A 17,762-nucleotide genomic window follows, 5' to 3' on the forward strand; every position below is an offset into this window, starting at 1 on the left:
CAGTAGTTACTGCCGTCCCTGCTGTTTGAACCTCAATGCCAATAGTTCTTAATTTGAACAATATCAGATTACCTTTTGTCAATTAAGAAGCATTAAATAGCCATAATTCATATGGCTCATCATTCGAGTATGTGAAATGCCTATTGCAATTTCTGACAACCACTCATCCTTTGTTTATCTGGTCAGCCAATCAGTATTTATTTAGTGTTTTTTTGTTTTGTTTTGTTTTGTTTTTTTTGGTACAGGCAGCACACCAGACCAAGGATAGGAAGGTAACAAAGACATAGTTCTTGTCCCCGGTAACTAGAGAGTAGTTTGGAAAGGCAGGCAATACTAGCCAACTTCTCACTTTTTCCTTTTGCCAGAAGTTAATAGCTAACTTTTTCCCTTTTTTTCTTTTTTTCTAACTTTTGGCTTTTTTACTCTTTTCTTGAACCCATATAATAATGATCATAAAACAACATGATGAAGAACAACAAGAGAAACACATACAATCTGGTACAGAAGTACCATTGAGTGGATTCAGCTGGGCTTAGTGATGGCGGTTCTTAGTATCCACGTAATAGGCTAGTATGTAGTCGGGCTCAATGCATGCTTTATGAGTTAATTAATTAGTAACCTTCCATAAATTACTCCAAATTACTCATTGCCCGCAGACTTACTATATAGCCAACCATGATACAAAACACATAAACATGCTCAAGTTAACGTACTCCACTGAACACGGAATTGGAATTTTACCATATGTCTTTCCTTATATGTAACAATCTAACAATCATTGCTCCCAAAAGAATGGTTGATTTTAAAATGCAGTGGATTTCGGATTATGACAAGAGAACAGCTCTTCTCTTGGTTCCTCCATATTATATTGCCATCACCGAGATAAGACACTGTAGAACCAAAATTTATTCCTCGTAATTAATCCTACATTCCAAGGCCTCTTTTGTGTTTCTGCATTCTGACTGTGGGCACTGGTCAACTAGTTCGCTATATCATTCCCTTCCGCTTTGATAGATCATGTTGACAATGTCCTGGGAAAATCACAGTTTCCTTCCCGCTAAAAGCTCCCACCAGCTTACCACAGGTATTTCAGGTTAGAAAAAATGAGTGGGTCCAGGACCAGCAATTATAGAAGGGAAAGCAATATAATCAAATCCTGGTGTGCAGATTGTTTTTTTAGCTTGCAAATTCCCTCTTTCCGGTGTTTCAACTTTCAAAGGCTCATGGTAGTTTAAAGGCAATCCTCTTATAACTGTACAAATTGTAATGATTATAGGAACAAGTTGTAATTGTTTCTAGCAAGTTTTTAAGAGTCTTTGATGTTATGATTAGTGTTTTATATGTTAATATATTGATAGGGGTGCTTATTTGCTTGTTCCCTTGTATGCTTTTATGGTTTCTAGGTTCAATGTGCAAGTAAATCTTTGATCTCAGTAGGTCTGTTTGGTTAAAAAAGAAAGCTAAAAGAAATTAAACATGAGAAGCCCAAGGTTTTGCAATATTTACGAAGAGGCGCTATTAGGGATTTCACTGTAAGAGTGCAGAGCTGGGGCCCATAACTTGAATATAGAGAAAAGTGCCCAAAACCACACCACACACGAAGAGGGGCCTGTGTCTGGGAGTGCCATCATGGACCTTCGGCTCCTTTGTAGCCAGGTTGTAGATAGATGACAGGTCTAGGCTGATGTCACACTGAGCAAATCAAAGGCAAAACTCTGCAAGTCATCGGTTTCCTCTTTCCCCATTTGCCTCCCGCCCTTCAGAAATCACCACGGGGAAGAATTCTCAGTCTTTGCGGTGTTTCACTTTCAGCTATCCTCATCATGAGTGATTTCAAGAAAGGGACTGGAATGCAGTGCCTCCTGGAGCATGCACCTTGACACAGATCGCTAAATTTCAAAAGGAATTTACTTTCTGTAGATAATGTCTAAGAGGGAGGAACCTGGGATTTCCTCAAACTGGCTATCAAAAAAGCTAACAGCAAGGAAGGTACCAGTCACGCCACTCAAATACAGGGTTAGGTAACTGTGTGCAGGGCTAAGTCATTCATGGTATACCACTTTCTGTCTTATACTGTACAGAAGAAGCCCAGTAGGCTCTGCTGGAAACACAGGTTAGAGAGATTCTTGAGGGAAAAAGGAAGAGAGGATCACGTTTCACTTTGCATTCCCATTCCAGCTCTCTTGGTGCGGTCCTGCCTTGTTCAGCTTCCAAAACTTGCAAAGAGAGAGAGAAAGGAGCCTGCATTTACCTTTGCTGTACACAATGCAGTTGTTTTTGCTGTCTTCCACTCCTTGCCAGGTCACATCCAGCAGCCACTTGGGACCAGCTGTCAGCACCATTGGGACCTGAGCCTTTGTCTTCTGCGGAAAGAATGGTAACAAACAGATGCCATTTGCTTTCGTTGATTAAAAACTTGAATAATAACTGTACTAATCATTTTATTTTTACAAACAACTAAATCTCCCAAACCCTAATCCAAGTCCTTATTCCCCTGTTTCATATCTTTTTAAGATGACAGAAGCTGTAAGGCTTTACTGCTTTTCCTTAATCTGAATGGTAGAATTATTATCAAGGATTTTTTTTTTTTTTCCTAAATGATACTGGATCAGATCTCCAAGATTAGACAAATCTCTTGCGGCTCTGAATTATAAAGAGAATGCAGATGACTTTCATTGCAAAGAGCAGAGTGTTTAGAAGTGAACTTTAGACACATTGTACTTTACTATCAACAGGATCTCACTATTTCCTGAAACAGACAGGAAAGAATTTAAAGAATCAGGATCCATTTCAAAGCTCTATCCTGAGCAACATTTATATTAGAGTAGGAATTTCTGTCGAATGAATAATGAAATCTACTCAACCCCTCTGCTGGGTGTGGATATATAGTCTGACGGTAACCGAAATAATAATAATGCTAATGATTCACCGTACATGGTCTCCAGAAAGACTATAAAAGAGGGATCGTGAATAAATTCCGAGGCAGAGCGACTAAAGCATGACATTCCTCACTCTGAGAAGCACACAAAGCAGGGACACTCGTGCCCTAGTTCTAACAAAATATTTCCAGTTGTGCATTTTAAATATAAGGCTCAGAATGTTCATCCTTTTAGGCTGTTTGGCATCCAAATTATTTTTCTTTAATTACATTAAACGTGGCAGGAAGTAAACTGGGGAGGAGACAAGTGAGCTTTAGCAAGACTATTGTTTCCTGATGAGTCACAGTGAACTGGCATTCACACTTTTATCACCCACCAGACCACGTCTGTATATCAAATATCACAAAACCACAACACAGACTACAATGCAAGGGTCTCCAGGTAATTTCTGAACTGAATCTTCACCTAGATATGATCCTGCCAAAGAGATCTCAGCTCATTCTGGGGACTCTGCCGCAAATTTCCCAAATTGGCATTAATAAGTATTCATTTGAGGAGTTCCATGTAATCTGGTCATTTCAAATCCCTCAGGAATCTGGAAAACCCATTTCGCCCCCTGAATGACAACAACGATAGCGTCTGAGACACGGATCTATTGTTAGCTACAAACCCATATTGACAACTAGGCATAAGATGAATGTTAAGTCATTTCCTGAAGTATCAATTATATTATAAGAGGTAGAGCAACCATAATACATACCGTTTAATGAAAAAAAACAACCATGATGAATAAATTTTAAAAAAAGAAGTCTGAAAAAATATTTCAAATGTTAAAAGAGATGGCAAAACAGATGGTGAGAAATACTAGCCTACAAATTTTTTTTATATTCATATTTTGATTCATTTCAAATTCTTAATTTTTCAACTACAGATCTTAATATTTGGCAAACATTTATCTGGTGCTTTCCATGTTCAGAGAAACTTTTCTAGTAACAAACTATAGAAATTGTTCCTGAAAGTACAGTCTTCTAAGGATGGTTAGGTGAAAGCCCTAGAGGAAAGAAGCAATTTTATATTATATCGTTTTTTAACAACAGGCAAAACTGTTATCAAGTTATCTTTATGGTTATTAGTCTGCATGACCATTTTTATTTCCGTTTGAAAACAGAAAGGAGGACAAGCAAGCTTCTTCCATCTGAAATGATAATGACCCATAGCCAATTAAATATCAGGTCTTAATTATGCATTTGCCTGTTTCTCTTACTACCAGAGAAACAGGTACATCCACAGATGAGGGTCAGCAGGTCTCTGAGCGGTAGGCAGAACAAGTCACGAGAGAGAGCACACCATTTCGATAAACCCGCATGTAGGAGATTTCGTGGTCTTATTGCTAACACCTTCTCTCTTCTGCTTTTGAATTTTATACTCCTTATAAATTCAACAGCAGGCACCTCCCCAATTTCTATTGTACTGTTATTTCATGGGAAAGACATGCCTTTTATTTAATCTTTATGCTCCATAGTTCTTAGAGCCACAAAAATTTCTACACAGTAGATCAGCTTTTACCATTTTCCACAGATAATATGAAAAATAGATATTGATCACTTAAGTTCTTTAGGGACTCTTTTAGTGTAAAGCAAATCAATTGATTTTGCTGATACTATAATCTTCTGTTCATTTATGAACACACAAACCACCTCCATCGTGGTCCTCTGATTGGTGCTTGGAATATGAGGTCATCTTTTTTGGTGAAAGATACAGATACGTAAGAAAAATTTAATATAATGCAAAAAGTAGCATGATAAGGAATATAAAGTCATGTGTAAATTGTTTTGGGATTAATGCAAGGCAAGAGAAGCATATTTTGAAGGACCTTTTCAAACCAGGCAAAACCTTTCATGCTTAAATTTCTAGGCAAAGGCAACCAGTAAAGACAGTTTAACTGGGAAGAAAATGGTGCTACTACGTAGGGACATTCTTAGACACTTTCCTGACTTATTTAGTCTTCATGTCCATTCTCAGATAAAAAACAAACCAAAACCAAAACCAAAACAAACAAACAAAACCCTGCAATTCAAAGATTAATAATTTCTTTTAAGTCAAATAGCTGGTAGAAGTAGGACCCCATTTCTATGTCTAGCTCAGTCTCCAGCTACCACCACCCCTGGGGTGACCAACCATCTGGGGTTTCCTGGGACTGAAGGTCTCCCAGGATGCTGGATTTTCAGCACTTCACTTGGAAATTCCTGGGCAAACTAGGGGGCGACTTGTTCACCTCCACCCCTACTAGTACTACTATGGTTAAAACAGTATCGGTGGTTTACATCTACTGAGCACTAAACGCTGGATGTTGTTCTTCCCCTCAATTATCTTTTTTGGTTTTTAAACTCTAGGACTTAGGTATTAACATTTTCTCCACTTAGTACATAAGCAAATTAGGATTTGAAGGAATTAATTTTATGATACAAATAAAACTAGTTAATTAATATCTTTCCTTAGTAATAAGTTAGGCATCATGCCTTTAAAACCTTGAAAACCTTTATTACACCTGGGCACAGGCAGAATCTGACTTATTAAAAAACAAGGAAAAACAATTTCTTTTACTCTAAACCAACAAAGCAAAAGCAAAAAGGTAGCAAGGTCTTGCTGAAAGCTATACCCAAGCTGTAAAGTAAATAATAAGTAGATAAAAAATCTCAAGGGACCAGTTATTACAGTTTTGAGGAGGTAAGTCAATTTCTTTCTGAAGAAGTCAACTTTTGTAGAGATTGACTGACTTCAAAGAAGATTACCAAGTGTGAGAAGGAGGGAGTTATCCAGGATTATATGAAATCTACACTCCAGCAAAATCCATGAATAGAAAATAACAATAATATCCACATTGATCATTAGGTTCACTTTCCCATGTCTCTATCATAAGGACTCATACAAGTCTAGACTGTTAAGAGCTGGAAGCAACTTCAAAGTTCAATGAGTTTAATTCCCTAATTTCACAAATAAAGTAAAGCCAAGATTTTATTAGCATCCTACAGAGAATACAGTTGGCACGATATGTTGGGAAAGAGAGTAGACATAAAAGTTGTGATAGACAGAGAAACAACCCCTAACGGTGTCCATATTCTAATTCCTTGGAACCTGTGAATATGTTACCCTACTTGGGGAAAAGGATTTTAAAGATGTGATTAAAATTTATGACCATGAAATGGTGAGATTTTCCTAGATTATCTGGATAGGCCCCATCTAAATACATGAGTTCTTATAGAAGAGAAAGACAGATCAGTAGATCAAAGAGATTCCATATGGAAAGGATTCTATCTGCCTTTGCTGCCTTTAAAGATGGCATAGAGAGGCTATTAACTAAGGAACACTGTGGGGTCTGAAAACTGGGATCTCAGCTCTGCAACCTCAAGGAAGTGAATTCTGCCACCAGCTGAAGGGTGGGAAAGGTATCCTCTCCTAGAACCTCCAGATAGGAACACATCCTGCTGACATCTTGATTTTAGTCTAATGAGATATATACTGGATTTCCGATCTATAGAACTGATAATTTGGGTTATTTTAAACCATTAAATTTACAGGAATTTGTTTCAGCAGCAATAGAAAACTAATACAAAAGGCATTTGGGCTTACCAACTTACAGTCAAACAAAAAGAGAAAAAGACTTAAAGTTCCTTATCAAAAGTACTCAAAAGCGTGAAACAGCTTCTTCTTTGTCGGAATAACATCAAATCTACGTTGTCATTCCACAGTCATTAGATATGCTTACTGTTCTTGTCTTCAAGTACGAAAATATACACTGTGGTGATTATAATGTCCACTTCTACAATTGAATATTCAAAAATATTTCGTGATTCACCATTGACCTTACAGTTGGGATGGAACCAAAAGGACATTACTGTCCTTTTGGAGTCGGATGGCCTCAGTCTGAATCCTACTATGTGCTATGGGCTGGCTCTATGACCGGAAAACCACTTCAACTCGAATGGCGTCAATTTCAGAATGCACATCTGCCAAATCATTTTTATCTTAAGGAAAGTCATCTAAAGCAACCATCATGATGTTTGGTGCACTGCAGATGCATGTCAAACTCTTGCTGAATAGCTACATAAATAAGCAAATTAAAAATGCCCCAAATCATTTACTGAATCCTTCCTATTTCTCAGGTGTTGGTCATGTTTGTAGATATGCACATAAAAGTCAGGACAAAATCTCTTAAGTTTCCAATTTAAACCTGGTGGTAATCACCAGGGCTATTGATCAGCTGTTTCCAGCTCTCTGCTTTCCAGATCTCTTTTCAGGTTAGGCGTGGCCATATGACTTTGCTGGACCAATGAAACTGAACAAGAGATGGCTCGTGTCACTTACACAGAGAAGCCCGTAAGAGCCAATGGACTCACCGTCACGCCTTGCTTTTGCTGAAGTGATCGTGGAAGCATGTAAGGAGGAAGCCCTGGGAATCACAATGGTCATGTAGCATGATAAGGAAAGAAACTTCTTTCTTTATGTGAAAAGTCGCTGTGATAGTAGAGCTGCTTGCAACCTCAGCAAAACCTAGCTTATCCTCACTTATGCAAAGGTTTTCTTCATTTTTTTTTCCTGTATTCAATAGCCCATGGGGTTTTACAGGTTAAAGTTTGCACTTCATATCTAGGCAGTCTCTTTCAGGAATAAATCAATTCAAGGTGCATAACAGGAGCCCTGAGTTTCAGTTAAACTAGCATGTTTTAAAAAGAAAAAGAAACAGTGTGCACTTTTGAGGCTCCACATTGTAAGTTGGAAAAATGTGCACTCCTGGACACTGTCTGAACCCAGAGTTTCATGCTTCGACAGCCTACAACTAGACAAACTTGACAAGGACAAAATGGGTCAAAAGTGTCATTTCTTAGGAATAATTAGAATCATCTAATGTGGATAAAAGAGGTCAAACTAGCATCCACTTCTCACTAACCTTTGGAGTTACTGGACCGACAAAGGAGGTAGCCTTCAATAAATGTTTATACTCAAGCCAAAAGGTTAATGGAGATAAAAGTAGACAGCCCAAAGGTAAAGCACAGAGGATAATTCTAACCCAAGAAACCGGTGACATAATGCTATCTTAGGGATTCCAAGTTTTGCTGGAAATATTTGTTGAGGATTTCCAAAATGAGGCTTAAGAAGAGCTAGAAGTCTTAGGAAAATCTGACCTATGAGAAGAGCCTGACTTTCCAGCCTTTTAAAAGAGTTAGAAGTGTCACTTGATGGAAAAATTGACCTCCATTGACTTTAGTTGTGGAAATATAACAAAATATCATTAGAAAATCTCAAGCCAATGCCATGAGATGTGGTTTGATGCTGATAAAAATGCTCTCAGTATGTTGATTGGGCAATAGGTGAAGAGGCCGAAGTCTATTTGGCAAAATTCATAGCTGTTTTAACAATTCATCGCTGTTCCTATTCTCGCAGCTATAAAAACATATTTGATAGTAGGCATAGAAAATTTTCCAAATTATTGTGGACATTAGATTTATATAGTTAGAACCAGAAGAATGGCCAGTCTCCTCCAACTGAATTATTGTCTACATCTAACTGAAAAAATGGTACTGTATGTGATTTGACCTTGTACTTTACTACACAGTAAAAGTTTCGGTTAATATCCAAGCGGTTCTCCACACTGGAATTGAATTCAAACATAATCTGGTAGTCACAAAAACATTGTATCACTCTCCCTTTAACTCTGTGAAGTCTCTAGTGACAGTGAACTTGAATTTAGAAATTCCCTTTACCAACAACCTATCCTAAGGGGGCATAATAACTTAAAATCTTGGACTACCAAGAATGGGGAGAAATGTCGAGTAATATAACTTGAGGACCTACACAATTGTGTTCTCAGTAATTCTGTGCATGGCACATAGTCTCAAGATTACTGATTTGACAGGAACTATAAAAATTTTTTTTAAAGATTTTATTTATTTATTTGACAGACAGAGATCACAAGTAGGCAGAGTGGCAGGCAAAGAGAGAGACACGGGGAAGCAGGCTCCCTGCTGAGCAGAGAGCCCGATGTGGGGCTCGATCTCAGAACCCTGGGATCATGACCTGAACCAAAGGCAGATGCTTTAACCCACTGAGCCATCCAGGCGCCCCGGAACTATAAAACTTTTAGTATGGGGGCGCCTGGCAGGCTCAGTTGGTGGAGCACACAACGCTTGATCACAGGGTTGTGAGTTTGAGCCTCACACTGGGTTGAGAGTTTACTTTTAAAAAATTAACAATTAAAATCTAAAAAAAAAAAGAGCAAGAGAGAGAGAAAGCATTTAGTATGATGCTTTCCACCTAATAAAACTGGGTTTTTTAGTAAACACCCTTTAAAAAGTTATACAAGACACCATGCGAAATATTTGAGCTTGATGCTACAGAGGCCAAGATTTTTTTTTTCTTTCAAAAAATAGAAGATCACTTTAAATTACAGAAACAGAGTAACTCTATTCCATGTGGTCTTGCAGGGTCAAGATTATCTGTGTGATTATATAAAAACAGGTTCTTAGCAATAACACCTAAATATTCTCCATGTCGAATGAATGCCAGACATCATTCAGACATGACTAGGTGTATCATGTGTTTCCATTAAAGTTATGTGTTTACATTTAAAAATGAATGAAATGGCCACTGAACTACATTGGGATATGCCTTGGGTGAGAGTTGACATCTTCCTTTTGTTTATTGTGTCTAAAAATGAGAGAGAGAGAGAGAGAGAGAAACAGAGAGACGGAAAGACAGTGGTGTACAAACAGATTTAAAGAAGTAACTTTCAAGGTTCCCGGCTGGTTCAGTTGGAAGAGCATGAAACTCTCGTTCTTGGGGTCTGAGTTTGAGCCCCATACTGGGTGTACAGATTACTTAAATGAATAAATAAATAAAAACTTAAATTTTTTTTTTTAAATGAAGAAGTAACTTCAGGGATTTCCCAACTGATACCAAGTATTTTACCTACAGTAATTCTTAAAGAAGCAACAAAATTCAACTTAGTAAAAGATTATCAAATTTCCATTGCTTGAAAAAAATTGATGTGCTAGACACATTTTCAAACTCAAGTTCAAATAAATTAAGAATAGACTTAAATTAGAAAAAATGTGAGAAGTCTAAATTGGAAAGGCATCAGTAATGTGCTCTAACAAAGACCACTACACTATACCGTTAGGCACAGAACAGATTTATGAATGAAAATCCCAGGAAGGTTTCATTAGAATAGTGTTTCTCTTGAGCACAGTTCTACAAAATATCCCTTAAGGATAGCATGTGAGTGAAATCCCAGAGAGCTTCTGCTAACAAGCGTCTTTAAGATCACTGTGGTATGTGGGATCTCAAACACGATAAGAGACTTTTCAAAAACAAAATGAGTGTGAAATAAAATGATAGAATTCTTGGCTCCTCTATCCATACTCCTTATGTCAAAGACAGTTTTATCTCTATGAACCAAAAATTTAAATAATCATTATCTCTGAGGTATATTTGCTTTTAGTTCTCAAAATTATGGAAACCCATTATCGCAACATGAGTCACTGCTTAAATATAGGAATTTCAGTATAAGAAATAATGATCTTTTAAGAATATGAACACAAATAGTTCCATATATCCAGGTCATTAAAATAATCTCTTTACTTCCAAAAAAAAAAGATTATTTCATGATAGTTAGGAAAAGAATATAAAATTATTCAAGAATACTCACATTAAAGATACAGATACTTCATTTTTTAAATGGGAGAGTCTCTAAGTGAATAATAAACATCCAAGTTATCCAGATATTTATTATACTTTCATTTTCAAAAAAAGAATAGATTCATTTCTCTTTCCCTTTTGCCAACTCACTCCCACAGTCTCATCTGTTCTCCACATATATTTGGCTCCGAAGAGGAACTACTCCCTGCAAGCTGGCAACCATTAACTTCAACCTTTTATTTTATACAGTTCTGAAAGTCACAGAGTGTTTAAGGAGTGTTGTTTTGCTCCTGGCAGAATTTCTGGGCTTGCACCTAGTGCAATGTGCAAAAGAGTGTCAGCACCGAAGCCTTGGGAAGGAAAAAGTAAATTGTTCTTGAATATCCTTCCTCACATAAACCTGTGGCGGGGTTCAGGGACCCGGAAAACCATGATCCCAGCTGAGCGACCTGGGGCCAATCATTTAACCTCTCTTGGTCTCATGTTTCTCCTTTGTAAGATGATCTCCAGTGTCCTTACGGCTTGACAGTAACATCATGAGGCTTTCTACCACAGAACTGTTGTCAAGTCTGAACTCAAATCTTGAGTGTGAAGAAGATATACATGAAAATTCAACACACCGGGCTTACACTTACTTGAGGAAAGGCTACTATTTTATTTTATTATTATTATTATTTATTGCCTAAGCAATAAATAAAGCCATCTAATTTACTTTACCTCGGAATATTAATACAAGGAAAATAAGTAGGGTCAGAGAAAGTGGTGTGGTCAAAAAAAATGTTAGTATGAAGAATTACACAGAGCGGGTAACAGATGTACATACACACATTCAACTATCGATGACCTATTTACACATTAAAAAAAAAAAAATAGTGGTCAATTCTATTCAGCAGTCTCTTTTTGAGATTTACCCCAAAGGCATTCTGTGGAAGAAAGAAAAAGCTCTATCCTGCACAAAGTCATCCTTCGATACTGAGATAGGTCTGTCCCTCATGAATTAATCCACTGCAATATGTAATGAATCTTTTGGATACCTTTTAAACTGTCTCCTTATTACCATTTGAGCCAATCTTAATATCAGCCCTTTCCCTCCAGAGAAAAAAGGGCAATCCTGATATTAACAATATAGTCAATTTTAAAACCAAATGTAAAAGGTTTTTGGTTTTTTTTCCCCTTTTCCTGCCAAAACATTACATATTCTGATTTCATGATGTGTACCTTTATTTTCGTCTGTAACTATACATGATTAAGAACTCCCCTATATTTTGAACTTGAAATATACTTGATATTTGAAACTGATGGTGACAGTCTATGGCAAAATGGAAGAATGGGAATGAGAAAGGCATCTCCTTCCAAACAAGAAAAAGAATGATGGCATTGTTAAACCATACAAGTAGGTGCTGTGATAAATATAGCAGCTTTTGGGAAAGCAGATTTTCATGACACAAGTTATTGAAAATTGGGTGCAAAAGCTTCAAAGCTTGGCAGTCTAGCTGGCAAAAGTGTGAAGGTGCTACAGACGAGTGGAACAAAGCTTATCTAATCTGTGAGACATTCTAATAATGAGAATATTGCAAACACTTAAATTACGTATCTAAAGCAAGACTCTGACCACGATAGTAGTTTTCAATATTTTTTCCCCCAAATCAACAGATGTAGAAGGACTCTACTAATTCTGTCCTTCCAGGGAATAAAAGTCAAGGACCCAGTCACTGGGTGTGGTGTTCCCTTCAGGGTTGGGATGGGGGGACTGCCTTGCTTTCCCTGGAGAAAAACAAGCAGAAGACGACTCTGACCAATGAAACGGGTTCACCTCTATGTGCTCCCAGTGCAGGGGGACCTTTGTTCAATATGCCCGTGGGTGTGGGGCAACTAAAGGTGCATGCTCTGGAATCAGAACCAAATGAGATAAAACTTTATTAATACCGCCCCTGGACAAAATTCTCAAACCATATGTTTCACAAAAGGAATAGAAATATGAATAAAAGCAATGATGCGTATGTTAGAAAGAATACTTTTTAAAGATTTATTATTTATTTGAGAGAGAGAGAGAGAGAGCAGGGGATCAGGGTTGGGAGAGGGATAGGGAGAGAATCCTCAGGCAGACTCCCCTCTGAGCAGGGAGCCCAATGCAGGGTTTGATCCCAGGACCCCAAGGTCATGACCTGAGCTGAAACCAAGAGTTGGATGCTTAAACGACTGAGCCACCCAGGCACCCCTAGAAAGAATATTTAAATAACGTTAACAGGACAAAATAATGCATCTATAAAAACTTAATGACTAAGTGCAAATACCAGGGACTAAATTCTGCATGTGGCTCCACGTGTCTGATATTAAAAGTTGGTCCAAGTTGGTTTACATTGTCCAGATATGGTTTTTGCCACATAAATAATATAAATTTATGTATAAACATTCTAATTAGTAATGAAGATCACCATTATTTTTGGATAACTCTATGCCTTTCTATTTTGAGAGACTTATAGAGGCTATTCTGCTTTTAAAATAATCACTTTTTACTTTACTAGAAATTAGGTTATTCATTCAATAAAGTTGTATTAAGTATCTACTAAATATAAAACTCTTAAGAATAGAATGATGAAAGATGAGCTATACCTCCTCTAGATGTTCACAATGTATTGATAATAAAAATGCCCAAATGACATACGCATATATAATTTAAACAAATATTTATAATCAAGCTCATGATATGTCAATTATATGACAGATACATTCAGAAATCTCAATGTATATTTGATGGTCCATCCAAATGACAGCATAGAAATAGATGAGAAGTGGCTAATAGACTCATCTTAAGGGATCTTTATGCCAACTTAGGAATACACTTTGATTCTGAAGTTAAAAATACTAAGGTTTTCTCCAATATCCATTGGAAATCTATAAAATAGAGCTTATGTTTTTAGTAGTTATATCTAAAACCCAGTGATAAATCTTTCATATTTATAGTAGGGTTTAAGCCATACACTTCAACTTCTAGCAACATCAGTTTACTATATATCCATTTAATTATTATTGCTACTAAAGTATATCAAAATATATTGAAAAAACATTTCAAAAATAGAAATATTTTATGAAATGTAGCTAAGATAAATTATGCATATATGTTATCTTAAGGGTGTAGGTATTATCACATTTAGTATGTTTTATTAATAGTCAAATTTTAAAACTTGTACTTTGGTGCCAAGCTGACTAAGCCTGCATCACGTCTCCATCCAGGAGCTGTGTGACCTAGGGCAAGTTACTTAACTACTCTGTTTCTTCATCTCTAAAATAAATATAATGCAAGTATTTATGCCTACGATTATTGTGAGGATTAAATGAGTTAATGTCTGTAATTAGCTGAAAGCAGTAACAGGGATGTTATTCTATGCAGTGTTTGGCTTATGTTTCTAACACTCCTAAAGAAATTTGTTTTCGTCGAAATGCAGAATTCCCAGTAAAACAAGAATTTTGGCTGGGTGGAAGAATGACACATTACCCTGTTACATGATTTATATTTCATTAAGTATTAACTATGTGCTAAAATTCTAGGAGCTGCCTTGCTTTTTGAATTGATTTTCACAATTCCACTGTTATGTCCGTTTTGCACAGGTAAAAACTGAGATTCTAAAATATTAAACAACTTGTTCAAATTCACATTGCTGGACACTGCCTTAACCAGGAACTGTTTTCTATTTTTCTCTTTGCAAATCTGTAAGAAACAAAATTCTTTCCATGGTGTTAAAGCAGTAAGAATCTTCTTAGGAATTGTGTTAAATATCAATTCTTCATGTCCATGAAAACTAGCTTAAATGATCTTCATGAGTCAGTGGTTAGCAGTTTCTGTTTTACATTATGCATGATTCCTAGCCGTACTTTGTATAGGCTAATTGCTTGGTGCCTCATTAATAACCTTCAGGGTTTTCCGAGCTGTGAAATTTATAGGTTTGTAGTGAATTATTTCTCACATTTGCACAGTTTTGGGTCTTAAAAGTCTAGCTGAGACACTAAATATCAATATCAGGCACCAAGTGGGTATAAGAGGAACAGAACGAAACATAGCCTAGTTCATGGCATTAAAAATATTGGAGAATAAGTAATATTTTTAAGATTTTTATTTTTGTGACTACAGGCATTTTTATACCTATAGAAATGTTTATACCTTAACAATGGATAAAAAATAGCCTATATAAACATTTCCAATCATAGGCAGAATTCATGATGAGATCTGAAGTGTCTTCAGGCTAAAATCCACTCAGTTCAGCACTGATCACACAAGAACAAATGAAGAATAGATTCTCTTGGTACTCACCTGGTCAACAGAATAGAGCCTCAACACAGTACTTCACAGCGAGGCATCAATGCACACTCTGGGCTACAAGGCCGTCCAGCCAGGCCTTCATGCCTGACTGGTCGATTCCACTCTTCAGAATCTCTAGATGCACCCACTTAAGGAACTTAAACTGCATTATATAGTCTTGGCTCCCTGATGGGGGTCTAGGGTGGGCGAGGTGGGGGGGGAGTCTCCACGTAAAGAAATATCTCCATTTGGGTTTAGTTAGCATGTTCCCCAGCTTAAACTGGGCTGCTCACAGGTAGACTGAACCGAAACATAATCACAGCAGTTTCGCCTGCCAAGAGAAGTTCAAAGTCAAACTGGGAAGTTTAAGAGGAGCTTCAGTAAAAACCGTTGGGTAGAAATAGAGGAGAGTTGGGAAAAAGGTAGTTCTTTTGAATCAGTGGGTCTGAAACTAGAGTTCACTTGTAATTCAAATATTGTTCATGGCATATGGTATTTTTCTTCAATGTGATAAGCACCATGAGGAAACGGAGCAGGAACCTCAGTTCATAGACTACAGACTTAACCGACAGGCAGTTAACATAGTGGCTAACAGCATGGGTTCTAGAGTCAGACTGCTTAAGTTTAAATTCAACCTTTGCTACTCATCTATGGTATGATCTCGGTCAGTAAACTCAACTTCTCTGTGTATCACTTACTTCATCTGTAAAATGAAAATAACAACACCTCATGGGGCTGATGTGATGTGAGATCAATTAATACTTATAAGTCATTTACACAGATACCTGGCAAATAGTAAGTGTTCATTTATAATTATTAGGTATACTGATTTAGAGAAATGAAGAAAAACTCAAGAAATAGCTAAATATGTATGAAAAGCCTTATGCCTATTTAATTTAATTTAATCTGTCCAGACACAACAGAATGATTAATATAGGATACTACACATACGTAAGAGATTTTACTATTTTAACCACTTTTTACTTCTTAACTACTCGGTAAATTGGCTAGTGGCGAGACAATCATACCACTAGTGTCACAATGAAAAGATTTTAATGGCAACTTAAGGTTACTTGAATAAAATCTAACCTTGTATGATGAAAAGCTCTACATATTGCTTATAAAATAATTTATTCTGTTGAAATTATTCTGAATTTTCTACCTACCATTTTTATTAGTGCCTACAAGATCTAAAAATTTGCTTGTAGGGCATCTGGGAAATAATTTGAAAAGGCTCTGGACATTGAGCTCCTAATTATGCCATTCCTCTGCCTTGGACTCTAAATCGGGAATTTCTGAGCTAGCTCAAAAATTTTAAATAGTGCAGATTTCTCTCATACCACGCACTGGAACAAAGTCTTAAATGTAACTACCATAATTTAAAGTGCTTAGTTCAAATTTTAAATATGTTGTCTCATCTGTCAAAGACAACCAAACCAAATGAAACACAAAGCAAAATCTCCCATGATTACAAAGTCTACGACCTTTTCCTGTGTAATTTCTGTTTCATGCTATAGCACATGCCAGTTACATATATGTTCAAAAATGACCGTGAATTCACTAAATTTACATTTGATTTAAGTTTTGTCTCCAAATGGCCGGATTACCTTGGTCAAAATACATTACTTCCCTGAGCCAGCACCTTCATTAATAAAGGAAAATACCAGGACTCTCAGATTCGTAGAGCACATTCTGGTTCTAGGACTTCATGTACTCTAATCGGAAGGAACTCGTGAACGGACTTGTCCAGTGTTACACAGCCTTTTAAAATCTATGCTCTCCTTACTTGATGTCAAAAACAGATTCATGGTGTCCTTTAATATTAAGAAATTTAAATAAGCACAATGGCTGTAAATACATTAGAGAAATGACACAATGGTTCCTCATCCCTTAAAACAGATACAGAGCCCCTTCAACAAATACACCTACTTCCACGCATACTCTCTGGTGGGGCTCCACTCCCATAACATCTGAGAATCACACAATAAGGTCACTAATTCACAAATTATGATTTTCCTTAATTCAAGTCTGCGAGAAAGGAAAGGTTAAACTACAAACGCAAGTACAGTTTGCTCTGCCCCCCGACTTACGTTGACAAAATGCCTTATTTATGGCTCTGTCTTCCATGTCTTTTGAAACTACACACCACAGGTAAGACATAGCTTGAGTGTATATTTCCATGTTGTACTATTACAGACTAATCCAAATTTCAGTTTCTAATAACCAAGAATCTAGGTTTTGTTTTTTTTAAAGTGTTATTATCCTTCACAGTGTTGTAGATAGCATCATTTCTACCATATGCAGGCATGAATACTTTGCAATCGGTGATAAGGGCACAACATGTAAGATACACAGACCAACTTCATTTTTGGCCAAAATCACACTATTCTATAACATATGGAAGAAAGGTTGGTAGTTTTGCACTAGACCAGTTTAAACGACACCGAAGTAAACTCAATGATAAAGCCAGTTGATAGTAAAATCTCAAGCATGAGAAATGGCACTATGTCTGTTTTTATGACATATAATACCAAAATGTGGATTATAAATAAAATGGATAATTTTAGAGATTCTTCTCATTTAATTCCTGTGAATAGACTACACATATGTGACAAAACCAAATTATCTTGTAGTTTTCCTGTCTTAAAAGCACAGATTTGGAGAGAAAAAGAAAGGGCAGGGAGTGAAACTAATGATAAAACGAAGGGTCCAGCCGTGGGACTGGTGCACATAGAGTCCGCGTTCCAATAAGACTCAACAAACAGCTCTGATCAGAATCTAAGTGATGGGAAACAGCCTGTAGCTTCGAGATTAGCTGCTTCGCACTATTTCTGAGTTAAGCCAGCACAAGTAACATCATGAATGCATAATTATAATTATGCATTAGAGTA

At 36.8% G+C, this 17,762-nt stretch overlaps 1 protein-coding gene across 1 annotated transcript in view; it reads right to left on the reverse strand.

The window, feature by feature from the left end:
* Window positions 1-409: 409 nt before the first annotated feature.
* The window catches only part of LOC308341579 (zinc finger protein ZFPM2-like), a gene marked incomplete at its 5' end in the record, with an annotated part of 207,797 nt that continues 190,444 nt past the window's right edge, over window positions 410-17,762 (reverse strand). Inside the window, one exon of the mRNA XM_080801631.1 lies at window positions 410-2,363. Within this exon, the coding sequence (XP_080657757.1) occupies window positions 2,157-2,363 (207 nt within the window). The 3' untranslated portion in view covers window positions 410-2,156. The remainder of the gene's footprint in view (window positions 2,364-17,762) is intronic.

This window comes from Martes martes (genome assembly GCF_963455335.1).
Source record: "Martes martes genome assembly, chromosome: 4".
NCBI lineage: Eukaryota > Metazoa > Chordata > Mammalia > Carnivora > Mustelidae > Martes > Martes martes.